The sequence below is a fragment of the Spea bombifrons genome, chromosome 11, assembly GCF_027358695.1.
Source record: "Spea bombifrons isolate aSpeBom1 chromosome 11, aSpeBom1.2.pri, whole genome shotgun sequence".
Classification (NCBI taxonomy): Eukaryota; Metazoa; Chordata; class Amphibia; order Anura; family Pelobatidae; genus Spea; species Spea bombifrons.
In genome coordinates this window covers 835715-856066 of record NC_071097.1, presented here as the reverse complement: position 1 = coordinate 856066, position 20352 = coordinate 835715, and the positions used below count along the sequence as shown (strand labels likewise).

Genomic DNA, 20352 nt, shown 5'->3' with positions numbered 1-20352 from the left:
CTCCATGGTCATTGTTCTAGGTGAAAAACCTCATCTCCGTAACAAGGCTGTTGGACTCGCCCTGGATCAATATAACCTTATCTACTTTCACTCGTGATAACTTCAGGTAGCAGTCTACTGTTAACCGCCCTAACAGTAAAGAAAACTTTCTCTATGTTGAAGACGAAAGCTCCTTTCATTCCGGTCTTAAGGGATGTCCACGTGGTGTCAGGAAGAGATCTCCAAAAACACCACTGCATTGACCTTCAATATACTTGCAAAGGTTTGTCACAGCCCAACGAAGACGTCTTTTTCTTCAGAGAAAACAATTCCAATTTGGACAGCTTTATTAATTTCTGAAATTTTCCATTCCTTTAATCATTTTTGTAGATGTGGTCCTACCAATGATTTATAAAGCGGCAAAATGATCTTCTCATCTCCTAAACCTTTTCCCCTTTTAATACACGCCAGCATCTTACTTGGCTTAGCAACAGCTGCCTGAGGTTGTGCACAGCTGCATAGTCTATCGTCAATAAGGACACCCAAATCCATATATAATCCAGTATAATTAGCTTTTTTTGTTTTTCTAGCCCAAGTGCATCAGTTTACATTTATCTATGTTAAACCACATCTGCCAATTAACTGCCCATTCTCCCGATGATATCCTGCTCAGACTTTAGTACCTCACATGATTTTGTATCCTAACTCTGGTATTCTCAGGATCTTTTTCCTCCGCACTAAACGTATCCCTCCTCTATTGTTAAGTTGCTGATTGCTGTTGATTGGTTAAGGGCCACATTTGTGAGAAGGAGAGGAATTCGAGAGAGGAAATTGATTTGCATAATGCTGGTTCTGCCGCCGAGCTTCTCACGGATGAAACAGGATTAAAAAGTGGTTTAGCCGGCAAATAAATGCACACCAAACAGAAAGCTATACAAATGCTCTTTATTTTTTTTGTAAAGTAATAGAGTAAAGCTGAATCAGTGACAGTATAAGACCCATTAGGTCGGGATACCCCATACTGCGCCGCGTCTACAGATCTGTGCCATGCAACAACCCTTCTGATCAACACATCAACCTCGGTCTAAATTGGAAGCCTCATTTTAGACACTTTCTGCAGCCAAGTGGAGTCACAGTATTCACCAAAAATATAACCAACGGCCATGCTAACACTTTGATGAGTCCACGAAAAAAAGCTATAATAGTATTAAAAAAATGTCTTTGGCTTAACTAATAAGTTTGAATGGGTAAAAAAATAACCAAAAAAAGGCATTATGGCGTTTTATTGAAATCTACACAACCCATCTCCCGGCAAACACACACCTTAGGAAGATGGTACTTTGGAAGATGGGAGTGCCGAAGGCAACTAATGTAAAACATTCAAGAGTCAGGACTGAAAAGGTGGAACCGATGTTGATTTTAAAATGGCCAGGCTTGCCTATCATGGAGGAGAAACTGGTGGGGTGAAATTCATTCTCAAGGAAGCTCTCCTTTGAGGTTCCTCAACTCAGCCCAAAGTTCTCCAACCAAAATGCGGCTCCTTTATAATGTAGTTAACGTGGGGGAATTCACGCTCTTCGTTTCTCGATCGTCACCCTTTTAGCAAGTTCAGACCCTAGAACTTAATAACGTGACGAGGCATGTAGGAACCCTCTTCAGGGTCACCATAGTGGTGTTAATACCCACGTGGAGAACACGAAAGGTTAAGGATGGACGGCTACCATGCAAAAGTTTGTTATGTCCATCTTGTGCAGAAGACCTTGTCTCATTACCAAAGAAAGTAGATTATACACCCTGCCAGTTATCAGGGTTTTCCGGGAACAGAGATGGACAACTCGACCATCCGTGACCTTGGGGTCTGGGACGGCTGGGTCGCCGCGTTCATGTTAGGCTTTGAAATCGGTTGGTGGAAACGTGAATATTATACAGTCAAACCGTATGATTAAAAGGACACTTCATAAACACTTAAGTGTAAAAAAAAATCTGGTATCAGCTCAGAGAGCGCAAGGGCTGAACCGCGCGAGACCGGAAAAGCTCAACCAAGCACCAGAAGAAGGCGGCAAGAAATACAAGAAGTAAACAAAAGTACATTCGGTTTTAGTGTTTCATACGTATAAAGTGAGGCCCGCTCGGATAACGATACTCGCAGGCAGTGCGCAGCAGAATGCGTGTGCGTGTGGGGGGGTGTGACGTATGCCAGAGCCAGCTACGCAGCCTGACGTACCGGATACAGGCCGAGGCCTGGCAGAAATATCATTAGGTTTACTGGTGCAAGGAGATGTTAATACTTTAGCCTGTTAAACAAAATATTAATAATAATAATAATAATAATGAAAAGGGGGGATTGAAGCAGTCGCTGGAAAGAGCCGACATACTGCTAGAAAAACGTGATGCAAAAATCTCCAATATGTCTAAAAAAAACCCGAAATGTGTTGGGAGCGCTTGCATCTCTTATTATTGGGTACAAGGTACTAGCGTGTGCTGTACAGAGGGCAGCGGGGAGGCCTGGCCCCGGAGTTACTGGTACCATGGGGTTTTCCTGGCCCAACGGAGGGCGAAACCAGCATCCGTTCGGATCTTGATGGACGCAGCCTCGGCTTCCCTCACGGTCTCTTTCACCGACTGCATGAGGTTCTGGGCGTTGTGGACAAGCATTTCCGTGGCCTGCGGAGAGGAAAGGCAACCAAGCGGAACGTTAGATGAAGCCCATCAAAGAGGATGGATATTATCATGGCTGCCAGCGAAGATAAGCACAATTATGGCCTGGGTAGGTTAAAAGGGGTCTGCATGAACCTTAATCTCGCCAAATCATAAGACATGCAGAACCAGGAAAGATCGCGTTGAGGTTTTATGGAACCCCAAACCACAGGCCGGTTTGTACGATAAAGAAAACCCTCGCACCCACCTGCTCAGACTCCTCTTCGCTGATGTTGGTGCGTCCCAGCATGGTGGCCTTGACGGTACTGAGAATCTTAAGCTGGGTGCTGATGGTTGGAATTCTCTCGCATACCTACACAAGAAATTGAGACTGATGAGACAGCGGGGGGGGGGGCAATGCCACCAAACAATTTGCATTGGGGTCTGTTCTGTAGACGTAAAACGTCTTTTCTATGTCGGCCAAAGATCAGTGCAATAGGACGTGCTGTCAGTCACGTGAAATTTTGGGAGAATTTCCCTGCTCACACACCAGACTGAGCTGATGCTTTATGGCGATGCTAACAAAGTCCGTTCCTCCATAGACTTTCATTAGTCGGAGAGTACTGTTGGTGATTAAGACTGAGCCATTCTATTGTTCCCACAGGCAGTATGATAAGGAGTCAGGGGTGTTTGTCTAGTAGATTGGGGCTCAGATAACAGAGCAAGCACTCAAGCAGTATCTTTGAAAATGTATTTTTAATCAGATAAACAGGACATTTTTAACAGTGAGGTTCTTCTTTTTGATGACATCATATAACCCCCCACACTCCCAGCCAAAGTTTGTTACCTGCAGAAGATTAGTTCGGATCCTCTTGTCTGTGCATTGCTTGGCCACCTCCTTGGCCAGCCGAGTGACCTCGTCGGAGGCTTTGGCGATGTCCTTCGCACATTGGATCAGGGCTCGCTTGTTCCCGCTGCCTCCTCTCACCAACTTCGACATCTCTGCCATCAGAAGCGCCATGCGCTTGGCAGCTGCGATGATGTCATTACCCTGCAGGTCACAACACACAATGACCAACTCCTTTCTGGGATTTTGGGGAGCGTTATTCTGCGGTCACTAGCGTTATATTTGCAAAAAAGCCCCCAAAAACTTTCTGTGCCTCTCTCTCTCTCTGCTTTTAGGAGAGGTAATTAGAGACTGCACATAATCCAGTATATAAGAAAAAGCGCTCTCCACGATAAGGCGACTTTGTTTCGGTTTCTTTGTGTAAATGGTACATTCGGGGTCACACCATCATGGAGCTCACATTCTCGATCAGGACGAACCTTAGACATACTTAGACAGCTGAGAACAGTTAGATATATGCAGGTCTGTCTCCGGAGACACTGCCACGTAGCTCAGGGACATACAAGAGTCAAAACAGCAAAAAAGTGAAGCTGGTGTCAGACTTGCAGGGTTGGGTTGCAGGGATCGGTATGACTGACATCAACACATTTAAGCTCCCTTCAGTCCCACTTATTCTTTCAAAGCCCTGCAGACGGACGGCAAGACAGGCTTCACGTTCAGACATGAAAACAAGTCACAACAGTCAGCACCGCAAGACACGACACAAAGGGCTAGGTCGTCCAGCGTGCGGCCAGACGCCGCGCTGCCGCTCGCAAGCTGTGGGTTAGTACCGAACACAGCAATGACAGGTCATGCACCGGTGGCCATCGTTAGTATCATTTATATATTTTAAACAGGTGGATGAATGCCGGGGGCTTGATAAACAGAGATCACGGAAGGCTCCAGGCATGGCATAATATGAACATATTAATATGAGAATAACTACGGAAGACACGAGAGAGAGGGGGATGGGATAGACACATTATAATACATAAAAGCAGTTAAAGGATAGGAGGGACATTTATTACAGAGGAGGAGAAATGTTATAAGAGATTATGCTCTAACACTAGAGGGTAAGAGGCTGAGATGGAATGGGGGGTTTGTTTTTACTAAGGGGGTGGTGGATAAGAGGAACACCCTCCCAGCAGAAGTCATAGAGGCTAATACAGCGAGAGGATTTACACATGCATGGGATAAGGCATATGACTAAATCCACGACCAAGGACTGCTTAAAGCTTTGGGTCTTTACAGCAGGAGAGACGGGCAGAAGTTCCCATCACCAACCAACTTTTGCAGAAGCATCTTCAAAGGTCAACCGAGCAGATGGGGGGCTTTAGCACTATGTGGTGGGTCACCCTACGGATATATATGCAAATTAGCTAGCGGCTAAATCTGCATGTGGGAACCTCATGGTGAGGTCGCTAAGTTACAAAGTGCAATCTTATTTCCCATGTCTGATTGACGTGCATGAGACCCATTTTATGTTCCAGAACTTCACAAGGACGACTGCTTATTCTGCATCTCACAGGAGGTAAGGCCCATGAGATACCTGGGTATCTTTCCATTAAACGTGACGGAACTTGCTTGCTAAGGGTATATATGAAGTGCCTGGATCAATCTATTTTGACCACAGTGGCTCCCCACACCCATTTTTGGGATGTGATTTGTATGGAGGTAGTGTTCTTAAAGATGGTTCTACAGCTTCTCAATACCTTCATCTCCAGTTCTCCACCATCAACGAGGCTTATCAGGTTCTCAGTGCAGCAGGAACCCACAAGCATTGAGGACTGGACATCAGGGGCAAAAATATTTTGCTTTGTTTTTTTGTTTTTTTTTTGGAGGGCAACAACACTTTGGACTTCATCCACTCTGACAGACAAGACTCATGTTCTTCATGAACACCGCCATTCCAAGCCATGCTTTTTTTGTTCTCGGTGGAAGCCAACAAAATCTACAACATGTGAGACAACATGGACAGCGGGGGGGGCTCCAAGGCTTGCCTTTCTCTATTGGGCTACAGAACCACTACTTTGTCGGATGGCGGTTCGGGAAACTGGCTGTCCTCCAGATGGTGTTGGATCAATGCCACCTCTGCCAACGCCTGGTTGAGGGCGCTGGATGTAAATCTCCTAATTTGATAATCTGGTCACAACTGGTAAAAATCACCAGCAAGTAATCCAAAGTATGACCATACACTTCCAACTTAACCAACACATCTCTGCAGAGAGCAAGAAGACTTACTACGCATATACTTATTGATTTAGTTAATGGAGATCGAGGTACTACTAACCATTCAAGGCTGAGGGGAGGCCTTAAAACCTTCAGTGACCGTATTATGCAGGCCCCTTGATGATAACAGTGGTTCACCCAGTCTACGTGGCACTGAAAACCCAGTGGGGGGGTATATTACTACTTTGGAAGTGTATGGGGATACCATTCTTGGGGGGTCTTCCAAAAAAAGAGACACGGGACCACTAACCCCAAAAACGTTTCACACAGAACACACGCAAGCGGATTCCCGCAGACTGTTGAAGCCATTCAAGCCGGCACAAGTACACACAGGGCACTCAGCGAGAACGTCGCAGCCCGAGGGGAGGCGCAAACCGTGTCATGGATGGAGGGTGGGATGCACATGGCACGGTGGAGGATGCAGATTTGGTAACCGTAGAGTACCTTACTGGACCATTTGGTAGCCTCCCGATGCAGAGCCTGAGCGGCGGCCAGCATTGGCTGGTTTACAGGCTGCCCCTCGGGCACTAAGAGCAGCTCTGGCTCATAATCATCTTCCATGTCAGAGGAGAGGGCGGCTTCCACTGACACCTCCTCCTCTTCCTCACGCTCCTGCTCTACCTCCGACACAACGGACTCTCTACCCTGCTGCGGGGTAGCAGGAGCGGGGCTTCCGGGCGACTGGGGAGGGAGGGGTGAAGGTAAAGAAATAAGGGGGACAGAGTTAGTATAAGAAGCAGAGGCAGGAAGGGAGGGTAAAGGGGCTGGCGGCACCAGAAGCCAAGCCACATAAGGATTGAGGAACACTTGGAAGACCTTTTCAGAATGCGATATTTACCGTATTTGCTCGATTATGAGACGGCCCCCAAATTTTGAATGTTAATTTAGGAAGAAACCTTGGTTTTATTTCCTTTTACTTGTCAACCTGCCCCCCAGTTATGCACATCTGCCCCCAGGCTTGCGACTTTGCCCCCTAGATATGTCTTATACCCCACTATATGCCACTCTGCCCCCATATATACCTTATACCCCCCTATTTGCCACTCTGAAACCCCCCCCACACACACACACACTCCCTGCGTGTAGACAACCTCTGCTGCTGGCCGGCACTTCCGCCAGGGCTTCTATGATGGAGCCCCGGAAAGTCATGTAATGCGGGCCCCAGGCGGAAGTGCTGGGCAGCAGCGGAGGTTGCCTGTGTGCATTGCGCAGGCGTTCACCGGCTGCCAGAGAGGAGGATCCAGGTCTCCTGCAGCGCTGCGGGGGATCTGGATTTTAGTCTTGCAGTCAGACCTCTATTTCAGGTGTGATTATAAGACGACCTCGAATATAAGATGTATTTGCTCTGAAAAAAAAACTTGTCTTATATTCAAGCAAATACGGTATAATTGTCTGGTCTTCAAAACAATTGGTCTTACAATTTGGTGGCTTCAATGCAAAAAGCACCTGTTCTACGTGTTGGATGGATTATCACCATAACGTCTACCGAAAATTTCCATCCCTGACCTTGTCTACTAGAACCCCCCAATTCCACAGTCACAATGGCCGGCGTACATTAGCGTCTGTGGTTTCCTAACCGCTCTCCATTCTTTTCCTCCGGATGTAAACGCCACCCAGGCCAACTTACGCGTGTGAATCATGCCCGCGGGACGATGCCCCGGACAGCCGGGAAACCGAGGCAGCTCGGGTGTCATTACGGCAAATAAGAAATCAAGTTATAATTATTGTAAATAGAACCCAAGGCAAAGATATCACAGCTGAGAAACCAAAGGGCAGTGGTGTCTATCTGCAGCTTCCCTCTCCTTCCCCAACCCGTGTCAGGAGCTTCTCCTAGAAGCCAACTCAATCATGTCACAAGAGATGTCGGCCCTTTTAGCTCTGTGTGCCTGTTTTTAATTAGTGGGTTAATATTCCAAAGCGGTTAAACATGCCCTCCTCTACGTACTGATATAACCCTTCCTGTTTCCCTCAGCGGGTTATGTTATCCCAGGTTGGGTTACCTTGCTGGACCACTTGCGGGCCTCGTCGTGAAGTTGTCTTGCGGCCACCATAATCGGCTGGTTGACCGCCTCGCCCACTTTCAGCTCGGGAAACTCCTCGTCCTTTTCCTCGGGCGGCGGTGGCCTTGGAGGTGGAACTTCTCCTTCGGGGAGCGGGGGTTTCGGAGGAGCGGCTTCGTCGGACAGCTGCGGGAGAAGCAAGCACCGCGTGAGACGAGAAGGACTTTGGGAGCGGGGGCCGTCCAATGAAAGTTAAACAATTACCCGCAACTGCTCCAAGTCGGGAGGTGGTGGAGGAAAATCTGGTTCCGGTGGCTGAAATGCCTCCCTGACCTTTGCCACAGCAGACAGAATTTTGTATCCAGAGTCCAGGAAACCTTTCTGGAGAGCTGAAGAAAGAACGCAGAAAGATAAAAACCGCAGGCACACGCGGACATCTCCTCTAAATCGGGACTATTCCTTCTACGGAACTCCATTACACAAAGAGTTCTGTCTGCATCAGTTTTTTGTTGTTGCAAGACAGATATTACTATTATTGCTCTTCTCATTGTCGAGTTCTGCTTTTGTTAACAAGGTTGGGTTCTTACCAGGGTTTGAGATGTTTCCAGCAACCGATTTGGCCTCCATCACCATGGGGGAGATGGTCTTACTCAACTCATCCGAAGCCGTCTTCACCGCCTCGCGGAATTTAGGGTCTTCAGAGTTCTCCACCTCCCGTTTGGCCACCAGCAGGATGCGGTTGGCCCTACGGGCAATGCTTGTGGCCCCAGCAACGAGCATCTGAGGCTGCATGTTGGCCATAGCCACCTTACACTTATCGATGTCCTTCTTGATGGCTTCTTCAGAGGCATCCAACAGGGACCTGGTGTCAATGGCTTCATCCACCAAGCCTTGGTTTGGAGAAAAAGTTGGAGAAATATAAAAAAACAAAAAATACATGAAACTACAACCCATGTAGGCTTCTGATGATGTCCTACAAATTTCCAAAAGGTTTTCCAAACGTACCCGTCATCTTCTCCACGTTGTCAATCCACTGGTTTTTCATGGTTTCAAAGTGCTCGTAGGCAGCCTGATTCCCGGGATTTCGGAGCAGAATGCGCGCCGCCGAGATCACCTGCAACGGACCAGGCTTGGTTATGTGGTGGAATCTGGCATTGCCGCCATATTCTTTTTCATTCGGAGTAGAACCTATACATTGCTTTAGGTACACCGAGTTTCCTCCCTCCCTCAAAACGTTCTTCTTTCCCAAAGACTAACCTGGGGCGTCAGCTCCCTGGCCGACTTCACGGTGGCTTGGATTGCCTCCACGGTGGCTTTATTAGCTGACCCCACGGCGGCGGCCTTGTCGGCGGTGGCTCCAAGTCGAGCAGCGTGGTTCTCAAAGTTTGCAGCCCTCTCGTCGAAGACCTGCGTCGAGGTAAAACAAGAATAAAAGGTTACACCGCCCCGTTATTATAGAAGTATTAACGGAAGGCGATCGCAGGAAGGTGAGCACACCTCTTCCCTGTTGGGAGCGTCGGGAGGAGATGTTGCCGCTACGGCAAGCAGTTTGATTGGAGTGGTGGTGTCGCTGAAGATGTCAGAGACTTCCTGTGTCATCGCTTCCTGCATTTTTCCCTTCAGGTCCTGTCATTGGAGGGGAAATAATGGACTTGTTATTCTGAAATTCCTGCTTCGATACAGGTGAATATCTATGGCCATAACCCAGATACCTTCAGAGCCTCCTGGAGCTGAGCTGCCACGGCTTGAGCTTGAGGAGAGTCTCCTTCTCCCCTCGCAGCCAGTTCTGCCAGCTGCCCGGCCAGCTGTTCTACCCGGTCACACTTGGCCATCATGTCCTGGCGAAACGGTCCCATCATGGAGTTGGCCAGACGGCGCCCCTCGGCCACCATCGCACGGATCGCAGCCTGGCCTGTTCAGGAGACAGAGGTCCGTGTGAATCCAGGAACCCTGCCCAGACCTTTATGCTGGTTGTGAAGCCCGAGCCCGTTCAGTGTTCTCATACCGACTCCCCTATCGTCCATGGTTGGGTTATCGATCCAGCGCTGGGCCTGCTCCACCTTTCCCTCCATGTTGACAGCCGCCTTCACCGGGCGACTGTTCGCCACGGCGCGGTTCACCTTGGTCTGTAGGTTCTGCAGCGAAGTGGCAATCTGCTTGGCCAATGCACGGGCCTCTGGGGTGTCTCCTTTGCCCCTGTGGGGAAAGTAGGGTAATTTGTACGCGTGGCATTAACGCATGCAAGCATTACTCGCTCATTTCTACCGAGTGGATGCTTTAGGACTGGCATAAATGGAGGTGGTGTGTCTGCTCTTATAAGCCAGTCCTCAACTGCCATTACCCCCAACAAGAACCATTATGTCCTCTTGTTTTCCATTCCTCCTCAGTTCTACCCTGTCTACATCCCCAGACCACCTCCCCCCGGGCCCCAGTCACTGTACATACTGCCGGCGGAGGTCGGTGAGCTTAGCGGTGAGAGCGGCGACCTCTCCCAGGGAGCGCAGGATGTCGTCTCGGTCTTTGGGATCCTCGCAGAGCTCTGCAATCTTCTGGGCCTCCGCAAGCAGGGCTCGGATATTTTCCTCTCCCTCCGGTCCCCCGTTGGGATCTGCGAGCCAGCTCTGCATGGGAGAGCGGGGAGACACGTCAAAGAAATAATTCACGCTACTCATTGTATTCTCTAAACAGCAGCATCCGCGTCAAAATAACAAGAACTACGGTGAAAAGCAAAGGTAACAAAGCCTGGAGACCGTAAAATAGTAAAATATAAAAATATTAATTTAAAGTAAAAAATAGTAAAAAAAAGGTAAAATAGCCAACTGGCCGTCACCAGGGCCAACGCGATGTCCTCACCTGGGCGGCATCAGCCCTCTTGCCAATGGCCTGCTTGGAGTTTGTCAGGGCCTCCAGTTTGCGGGCAGCGTTCCCCACCTTGGATGTCAAGACGTCCAATCCCTGGGATACTTGCTGAGCTTTCTGCATGGCTACAGGTGTGGCGCCCTGGCCCCTAAGGAGGAGAGGAAAACAAGCCTCCATTAACCAGGGATGCGAACTAAAGTGTTCCACAGAGAAGAGTTACAGATACGAAACGATATGTTGACTGGGGCACCATGATGGGTTTGCACCACCATCCCAAAGGTATGTTTTCCCCTTAACTGCAGGCCTTCTCAGTCAGCCATGGCCAACCCATGGGCAACCGAGCTGCGGCCGGAATGTAGTCGCGCATGTATCTCGGCTTATGGTTCCGCAAACTCTTCTCCATGCCCAACGGCAAGGTCTGTTTCTGGACTCAAAGGCATGATGTCATCGTTACCTCGCTCTTAGCTCAGACACCTGGTCGGTCATCTGGCCCAAGGTCTGGCAGGTGCCCAAGATATCTCTCCGCTCCTTCCCGGCACACAGCTCTCCGACCTTCCCAGCTTCGTCCAGTATCTGCCGCACGGCTTGTTCACCGGCATCACCTGCGCAGGCGGGGAGGCACATGGGAAACCAATGAGCAAGCGGGGATCCTTCCGACCGGGACCTTCACGTTTAGAAGACCGGACCCAGCAGGACCCATATAACGCGGCCCCCGCTCATCAGTAACGCAATAACCTTAAATGTAACAGTCTTAATGAATGTGACGAGTTTACTATCGGCCCAGAGGAAGAGCCGTTCCCGGGGTAAAACCGCTACCTGGAGGAGCGTTGGGATCACGCAGCCAACCTTTGGCCTGGTTCAGCTTTGAGTCAATCAGGGCCAGCGCTCTCTTCATGGCCTCCGTATCCTGCGCGGGAAATAAAAGCAGACCCCCTGTGAGTTCTCCGTCGCCCAAGATATAAAGCGCTGCTGCCGGAAGCCACCGCTAAACGGGCTTTACTGAAAACCCGGCCATTATCGGAAATAATTGTAGAATTTGGATAAAAAGTGTCATTTTTAGCTCTCACGGACAAGGTTTCTAAAGAGATCATCGTCATTTGTGAGGTCAACAGCCTCGGAGCGAGACGCGGCGTGCAATCCAGCGGGACAGTCTCCGAACAACAAGGCGGCCATGTTACCGGCACGTCACGCACACCTGCCGTTTATACTTGGGTAGGGGTAACCCTTCAACCAAACCACACCAGCCGAGAAGGCATCTCACACACCACCAAGGAACACTTCCCATGCAAAAAAAATAAATAAAACTAAAATAAATAAATAAAATGAAAATAAAAAATCACCAAAATCTTTAAAACAAACCAAATCCCAAAACTTTGATTACACAAAAGAAACTAAACGCAGCGGTTAGGAGGACAAACTTCATGACCATCATTTCAGAACAAGCTTCCTCAAACCTGCAAAGAGGGTTTATTAAGCTTTCGGGGGGGGGGCGTAGAGTCCCCATATAGCCAGTAAAGAAGGGGGGCTCTGTCTGCAGAAAGGGGGTCAATGTGCCTTATGGGGGCTTTTCTGGATACCCCACAAGCAGGCTGGGGGTCACATCTCACACTCAATATCTAAGGTTGTTTAGTCTACACGAGCAGCCCAAGATCTGCCCCCTTCAGGTCTCTCTAGGTGTCCGACGGTTGCCCCTCGCCTCTAGCAGAAGACCCCGAAACCGCCCCAGGTCTTCGGTAAGCATGTGGAGTCCCGACGGGCACATCCAATCAAAACACAAGATCAAGCGGTAGCGAAAACACTGCATTCTACGGTTACGGGGACATGCGGCTCCTGTACGGCTTACCTTCTACACGGCGCAACATAAAAATAAAGACGGGATTGGGGGGGGGAAATAAAAACAGAAAGAGAAAGCAGAGGATGAAACGAAGGACACAAAGAGATCAGCTCTGTAACAGCAACGAAGACCCAAAGCTTCCCCCAAAACCTTGTAACCCGCACCGTTCCTCCCGCTGAGAAACCCAATGCCGCCATTACCTTTTCTTGATGTGGTTTGCCCCAAAATCCCAGTTTTTTTTCTTAGCGTTACCCCCCCCCCAACTTACCTTGCTAGCCCAGGCGTCTTCGTCCCAGGACGTGAGTTGCAGCACTCGGATAATCTCGTTTATCTCCGCGCTCATCTTCTCCACTGTGAAGTTGCGGTTCTTGAGGGCCTCCTCGATGCCCTGGCTGCGGGAGTTCTTGGTGGTCACAAAGATCTTCATGGCTAGAAGAGGGGAAACGACCAAGCGGAGGGACGCATGAGCAACAGCGTGACGATTCCATACCGCATGGAACCAGAAGGACGCATGCGTTATCTAAAGCCTCCTCACCGGATATCAGGACAGGGAGGAGGTCTTTGACCATGTTCATGGAGTTCACAAGCATGACGCGGTGCTCCTGGTGGGTTAGCTCCTGCTGGCGTTCATCGATCATCTTGGCCATCTTGGTCATTCCTGCGGCAAGAAGACTCACATTACCGCCTGCGCAGACTCGAGGTCACCCCACACTGAGGAGATCAGACTCTGAGATCCAAGAGATCCAGCTTCTGTAGCCGCCATATTGCCATCGCACTTTGTCATGGGGGGGTCTCAGGCTATTACTCAGCTCTACTATTTGAGAAAGAGGACGCCGCCGCCCCCCCCCCCAGACACCACGCGATCAGGTGACTGAGGAAATCGCATACCGGGACCAAGGTTTTTGGTGTAGGTCACGAGGTCCTCCATGCTCTCCACAACTTCTGCCACCGTCAGGTATTCCAAGATTCCTTTGCAAACGCGGATGATTTTTCTCACCTAAGGAAAGAAAGATGATTTTTTGGGGGGCCTGGGGGTGTCTGGTGGTCCGACCCCAGAACAGGATGAGACAAGACGGGTATCCCAAAGATCCTCCCCGCACCCGAACAGCTTATAAACGACCTACCTCGGCTTCGTCAAAGGTCAGGAGCAGGTCGGAGGTCCCGGAAAGTATCCCTCGCGAGCCGTCGATCAGGTAATCGCGGGCCGGGACGGAGTACGGATCGGCATGCAACATCTGAGCCGCTTGGACAAGCTTGGTGCAGGCGTTTTCTACTCTGGGGTAAGAGAGCGAGAAGAGTTAACCAAAGAGGGCAACCACATAAAAGAAGGATCAGCCTTGGACCCCCCCCCCCAGTATCACAAATAATGATTTCTAGGCGGCTGCCTTTTTGGTTTGTTTTTATTAAATTGAAAAAAAATAATAATAAAAATAATAATAATAATAACAAAAAAAAATGCTGAAGGGCATCGCAATCCCAAATTTATACTTAAAAAAATAAAAATAAATAAATAAACCATCTCCTACAAAAATATATATTTTTTATTTATTTTTGAAAATTTTAGTCGGAGCCAAAGAAACCAGCGCAGGATACGTCGGGACTTACTTGATAAAAGCGGGTGGCATGTCACGCTTCATGATCTGGTCCTCGGTGGTTTGAACCGTCTCCTTCCCAACCTAAAAAAGAAACGAGCGGGTTTCGGGTGTCAGGGTTCACGGCACGGCGTCAGTGCCCGGCTACGGCGGGGGTTAACGTGGCCACCTTCGGCTGGGAGCTACCTCCTGGCTCGTCACCCGGGGCCTCGTCATCGCTAGACCAGAGCCAGACCCTCCAGAGACCGAAAGGGGGTAAAAGCAGCTGTCCGGATGGGCCAGCTGACTCATACTGGGAAGCTGGAGGGAGTGGTAGATAGGTGGAAGGGCCTCCCAGCAGACGTGGTAGAGGCTAATACAGTGAGGGGATTTGAAGAGGCATCTGGATGAGATAAAACCGATGCAGCAGTGGAGCTGCAGCTTCTCCCTCACAGCCAAGGGCTTGGCACAGATTATTTATCAAACTGTAGTTAATAGGGATTCGGGTGCAAAGGGGTAGAACTGAAGCAGTCGCCATAGCAACGAATGGAGGGTTTCTGCCCCAGTTTTAGAACTCGCTAATTGCCCCCAAACAGAGGGTTATTCAGAAGCGCCGGAAGGCGGGGGCCCGGTAATAAAAGGGTCAATGAAGCAGTGGCCCCGAGCGCTTACAGGGGCTGAACAATGACTCCCCTATCGACGCGGGGGGGCAGGAAGCGATGATGTCATTTTCATTGACCCCAGGGAAGAATTACCCAAACTTTCCGACTGCATCATCCGGCACGCGGACAACAAGAAAAAAGGGGGGGGGGGGCGTGAAGCCTCAAGAAAGTGTGGGGCAGTTACCATGGTAACGCCTCCATTGCTGCGCTGCTTGCCAAGTCAGGCAAAGTAAAAATCCAGCCCAACATCGGCACGCGGGAAACGAGAAGGGGCGGAAAAAATTTAACTACACCACAAACTTTTAAGAAGCCTTTTCAGTTTCTATGGCAACCACCTCTGTATCACCCGACAATTAAGTGTTCCCGGCAAAAACTATACGTATATATACATATAAATATTAACGTTTCAATTAACAATAAAATAATGGTCGGGAGGGGGGGAATTAGCCGCGGGTGAGACATTAGAAATACAATCTGCTTCACGCGGCAACCGACGCGGCAACCGACAGCCTCCTCCAGGGGCCACGATGTCTCAACAGCCGCGGGAAGACGTTATTTACAACATCGAGGGTTTGTGTCGCAACCAAGAAAAAGAATGAGAAGAATTCCCCCCTCCCCTGCGTCTGCACGCTACCAGATGCCAAGTGTCCCTGTGCAGCTCGGCCAGTCCCTCTCGCCTCCATATATATATATATATTCCTGTCACTCATCGCCGGGTTACGGATCGTAGCATCGCCGGCCGCTGCCTGAAAGGGTCCAGTTTAATTTACGAAGCTGTTTGAGAATTTGGTGGGTAAGTAGAACAGCCTCCCAGCAGAGGTGGTAGAGGGTATTAAACATGCATTGGATAGACATATGGCTCCTGAATCTAAGACGAGACCAACGACTGACTAAGGTCTGAGTCTTTACAGCGGGAGAAACGGGGAGACTAGACGGGGGCCGGAAGGGGCCGATCTGCTGGCGGGTTCTATGTTCGGCCCATGGGTAGGATGCCCGGCCCCAGGGGGAGTCGGCTGGTGGTTGGAACGTATCTTGGAGGAAGCAGAGCACGGTGTGGGTGGCAGAGATACCGGCTCACAGGACACACAGCACCCCCCCTGTCCCTGACCTAAATTGGTACGACCTTTTGCCTGCGCCCCCCCTTCCTTCCGAGTTAAATGACCCCGGACCACCCAGCCACACTATTAAGTTACACAGCGTTCTCACAGCGGGGTATTTAAAGAGCGGTCTACACCCCCTGGAGGAGGAGCCTCGGTAACGCAATACGGTCCGCGGGGAGAGCGCCGGCGCGTTCCGCAACGTAAAACCCCGACGCCGCGAGAACGGGTCAAAATATAAACATTTATGATAAATAAAACAAAGAAGGAAAATTTACTAAAATACAAGCGTCGTCGGAACTAAAAATCTGACTTTCTCATATTAATTACAAAGGAGAAACGCGTCGGGGCCGTCGGTTTCCCCAACATGTGACCACTGGCCCCGCCTACAGTTCCACCCCCATGGAATTTTTATTTTATTCTATTTTTATTTTTTTTAATGAAATCTTTTTAAATTATTTTATTATTTCTCGTCAAATATAGTTTATTAAAATTATTTTATTATTTGTTTTTTATTTTATCTTTTTTTTATTTTACCCTCCCCCAAAAAAAGCGAGGGAGCTAATGATCCGGCAGAATCCATCCGCACATTCGCAAGGGGGGGGGCACAAAAAATGTAAAGGAAATAATAAATAAAAGAAAAAATATTGAAAATTTAGAAAAAAAAACAAACAGTATTTTTAGAATTTTTGTTTTTTTGATGGCAGGAATGTCAGGGCACTTTCCCCAATAGGTATTGAGGTTTGTCAGATGCTGGCTGGCAATCATGGGAGTTGCAGTCGCCGGAAGCTTGTGATATTGAGAAAGAAAAAAAAAAAAGAAATTTTATGGGAATGGAGCAAAAAAATAATAGAAATATTGTAAAAAAAGAAATAATAAAATAAAAGTTTTGGTGGCAAATGTTTAAAAAAAAATTCCCGGCCCGAGGAGCGGACCCCCCGGCGGGACTAGTGACCCCAGTACTGGCGCCGGCCCCCTTACTGGGAATCACTGGGGTTTCCTCGCGGCGGGAAGTCCGAGGCACAGCTGTGTTTACCAGCCACGCTGGCTGCCGTCCAGGACCACTCTCACCGCCACCCCCCCAAAACACAGAGCCTGCCGGCACATCGGCCCCCCGTCTAGACTGTAAAGACTCAAACCTTAATCAGTCGTCGGTCTCGCCTTAGACTCAGAAGCCGTACGCCTATCCCGCGGCACTGTATTACCCTGTACCACTTCTGCTGGGACGCGGCTCCACCCATCCACTACTCTCCCAGTGGAGAGTAAAACGTCCTTCCAGCGGTACACTTCGCCTCTGAAACGACCCCAAGCGCTCTGATCCGCAGCATGGACCGCGGTCATCAGGTTTCTACTCGATTCCGGAGCGAACCCTGACGTTTCCATGGCAACGTCTCCCCCTTGGCCCCAAATTCCTCTTTTTTCCCCAGGTCGCCTACTCCATGTTTGAATATGTTCATGTCCTGGTGAGGAAGAGGTTAACAGGCAATTGACACCTGCCCCCCCAGCTGCCCCCCCCCCAGTCTCCAGACAGTCTATGGCCGCCCTCCGTGGCCACTTTTAGAAGGTGACAGGAGCCAAAACGCAAGGGGACCTGTTTGGGGGTGGGGGTAGGGTGGGGGTAGTATGGGGTTTAAAGCGCCATTTTTTTAAGTTGTTTTTTTTGCTAAATAATAAATTGCACATTTCTTTGTTTCATATAAATAATAAAAAATGTAAAATAATAATTTTAAATTCGATGCGCCTGGAAGTTGTCAACACGACAAAAAAAAACAAACAAAAAAAAAAAGTCGTAGCTCAAAAATGATAATAAATTTTCAAACAGTTAATGGAAAAATCTCTAATGAAAACCCAATTTTTTTTTTAAAAAAAAAATGGGCAACCCCACGTAAAGTAAAAAGGGAAGTATTTATCGGGAAAAGAGGGGCCGCGGCGCGCGCCAAGAATAGAACGCAGATTAATTCTATATTTAATTATCTCCGTCGGGGTGAAATTCATCCGCCGGCCTCTCGACAGCTCAGCTTCCGGCCAAAATTTACCCCCCCACAACGTGGGCTAACGTAACTGCCCCCCCCCGGTAAACTTGCCCCCCCTGGCACTTGGAATGCAACTGGTAAGAGATCCCTGGGGGGGGTTATGGGGCAACAGCTGAGCTCCTCGCTCCAAAATATCAGCGGGATTCTGGATTTCCCCCAAATAATCGGCCGGCCTCAACCAAGAAATTTGGCTAATGAGCCTAAAAAATGCCCGAGACATTTTTTTTTTCAGGGCTTCCGGGACTGTAATCAACTGAATTTATCCCAGGTTTTTTTTTTTTTTTTTTTTTTTGTAGCTTACAAAAAAGAAGAAAAAAAAAAAAAAAAAATATTTATTAATTCTAAATTTTAACACTTCTGGTTCGATGACATCCAACGCACAGATGTCACGTATGGGTTATACTTGGTGTAAAAAAAAAAATACTAATTTTTCGGTGAATTTTTTTAAATTTTATTTATTTATTTTATTCTGAAGCTGTCGCTGGAGGCAGGAAATTCCCCGACGTCCTCCACCGAGCCACACGAGTTAAATGTCACCGTTTGACGGACGGGGTGACATCCAGTCCCCAGATGCCACGGACGGGGTATATTTGGGTTTAAAGAATTTGTATTTTTTTTTGTCTTGGGAGTTTTTTTTTTTATTTTGTTTTTTTTAGAAATTTTGTACTGAAATTAGAAAATTAAAAAATTTTTAATAAAAAAAAACAACTAAAAACAAGATCCTCACTCGAAACAGCGGCAGGTGCGCCTGTAATATTGGGTGCGCCGTTAACGGCAGAACGGACCGTACTTTGTCGCCGTTAACACAAATTTCGGTAAATTCCCGGCAAAACGCGAAATTTCATAATTTGGCGTAAATTTCCTTATTTTTTTTTTCCTCATGCCAGGCAGGTTCATAACGGATTTAAAGTCCCCCAAAAGTCCCCCCCGGCTCACTTACCCGCACCAGGTTGCTGACGGCCGCCTGCACGGCGGCCACAGGGGCCGTTAGCTCCGGGATGGCCTTCCCGTCCACCTCGCCCTCCTCGTGCATGATGACCAGGTGCGAGATCTGCTGGGCCACCGGCTCCAGGATGCTCTCGATGGTCTTGGTGTGGAACACCGGCATGATGGCGGCACACGTAACACTCACCCAGCGGAGAAACTACGGCCCCTCAGCGGCCCTCGGCCCCCACGCTCACTGCAGCAAGGGGTATTACCCGGCCCTTCCTGGGGTACTACACGGCTCTGGGTTGCTGGGTTCTGTTGCCCCTGGCACTTCTCTGCTCTTGCCCTTGCTTCCCTGCTACAAGAGCCTCTGTGGCCCCTGGGTTCCTCTTCTCTGTGGCCCCTGGGTTCCTCTCCTCAGTTGCCCCGGTTCCTCTCCTCAGTTGCCCCGGTTCCTCTCCTCAGTTGCCCCGGTTCCTCTCCTCAGTTGCCCCGGTTCCTCTGCTCTGTTGCCCCTGCCTTCCAGCCCCCGGCCTCCCTCTCCGGACTTTTCCACCTTAGCTTTCCAACTCCTGTCTCTGCCTCAGCCGGGTGGCGTCACCAGACCACGCCCACTCCCTCAGACGCCCGGCTTCTGCCACCACCCTCCGACCCCACCCCGCCCTCGAATCCCGCGCTGCCATTGGTCGTCGGCAGCGTCGCTCACAGCAGCGCCGCTTCTCACGCCCCGTCCCCTCCTAGTGACGTCACCCAGCTGCCATCTCCTTAAAAGGCGAAGCCTGGAAATCAGAGGGATTCCTGGGACTGTGACGTCACTGGGGGTCTCAGGAATGTGGGAAAGAGGGTGGTCTGGCGGGGGTAACCTGAAATACCCCAACAAGGGGCAAAGACAGCATGCAGACGCTGCCAGGAGTGCCTTTTTAGTGTGACTTTAGTGTAGCTGTCAATACCTGCTAAGTATCCCTGCTTAGTCCTGCCTCCCACTTTGTGCCCCTCTTCCCTCCCTTGTCCCCCCTCTTTCCTCTCCTGATGCCCCTATTCCCTCCCTTGTCCCCTCTCTTTTCTCCCTTGTCCCTCCTCTTTTCTCCCTTGTTGCTCCTCTTTTCTCCCTTGATGCCCCCTCTCTGCCACCCTGATGCCCCTCTCTCCTCCCTAGATGCTCCTCTTTTCTAGGAGGTCAGAATGTTTGCTGGGTATGAGGGGATCGCAGGGTTCTACAGCCCTAAAAGCCCCGATAATGTGCATAGAAACAGCAGGAAATGGGTTCATAAATTAATCTTTTTAAAATAATTTTTTGAATAAATGATTTTTTTCGCATTAAATTACTAAGCACAAAAAATATATTTTTTTAACGAAAAATTATGAAAATTGTCCCTTAAACTTGTTATTCTGGATAGATTTTCCAAATTTGAATTTAAAAAATATATATATATATATATATTTTTTTTTTTACTCCAGATTCCTGAAAATCACACCTTGCTTGGTTTTTTTCCTCCCCAGGGCTGACTAATTTGTCACCTCTTGGTTTGTGGTGACATCAGCCGCTCCACGGTGGTAAAGGTTCGTTCGAGGCGCGGTCGGCGACCACTTCCTCCCCACTCACTGCTTCTTCTCCTTCTTCTAATCTGATGAGTGTCT

General features: G+C 49.1%; 2 protein-coding genes across 3 annotated transcripts in view; both read right to left on the bottom strand.

The window, feature by feature from the left end:
* The window catches only part of LOC128469151 (E3 ubiquitin-protein ligase TRIM11-like), a 66397-nt gene that overhangs the window by 2880 nt on the left and 43165 nt on the right, over positions 1 to 20352 (bottom strand). The gene's annotated exons all lie outside the window — the stretch shown is intronic.
* On the bottom strand, positions 1996 to 19266 carry VCL (vinculin). Of its 2 annotated transcripts, XM_053450987.1 has the most exons (22): positions 18728 to 19266; positions 14030 to 14100; positions 13549 to 13699; positions 13313 to 13421; positions 12960 to 13082; positions 12693 to 12853; positions 11407 to 11497; positions 11045 to 11192; positions 10585 to 10738; positions 10177 to 10352; positions 9737 to 9927; positions 9444 to 9643; positions 9229 to 9357; positions 8989 to 9138; positions 8737 to 8845; positions 8319 to 8621; positions 7996 to 8120; positions 7732 to 7917; positions 6176 to 6412; positions 3464 to 3667; positions 2885 to 2989; positions 1996 to 2643 (listed from the first exon to the last, which is right to left on the bottom strand). In XM_053450987.1, exons 1-22 carry the CDS (start codon positions 18893 to 18895, stop codon positions 2497 to 2499), a joined length of 3438 nt encoding a protein of 1145 aa, XP_053306962.1. In that variant the 5' UTR covers positions 18896 to 19266; the 3' UTR covers positions 1996 to 2496. The 2 variants fall into 2 exon arrangements, with proteins under 2 accessions (XP_053306962.1, XP_053306963.1); XM_053450988.1 differs by lacking the exon at positions 6176 to 6412 and having other exon boundaries at positions 18728 to 19264.

Bases quoted from the DNA above. Each gene is read 5' to 3' on its own strand.
- VCL (XM_053450987.1), bottom strand. From the start codon at position 18,895: ATGCCGGTGTTCCACACCAAGACCATCGAGAGCATCCTGGAGCCGGTG. The intron at 7,918-7,995 runs GTAATTGTTTAA...CTTCTCCCGCAG, and splicing joins CCGACTTGGAGCAGTTGCGG to CTGTCCGACGAAGCCGCTCC. The intron at 6,413-7,731 runs GTAACCCAACCT...CTCCCTCCCCAG, and splicing joins CCCGCAAGTGGTCCAGCAAG to TCGCCCGGAAGCCCCGCTCC.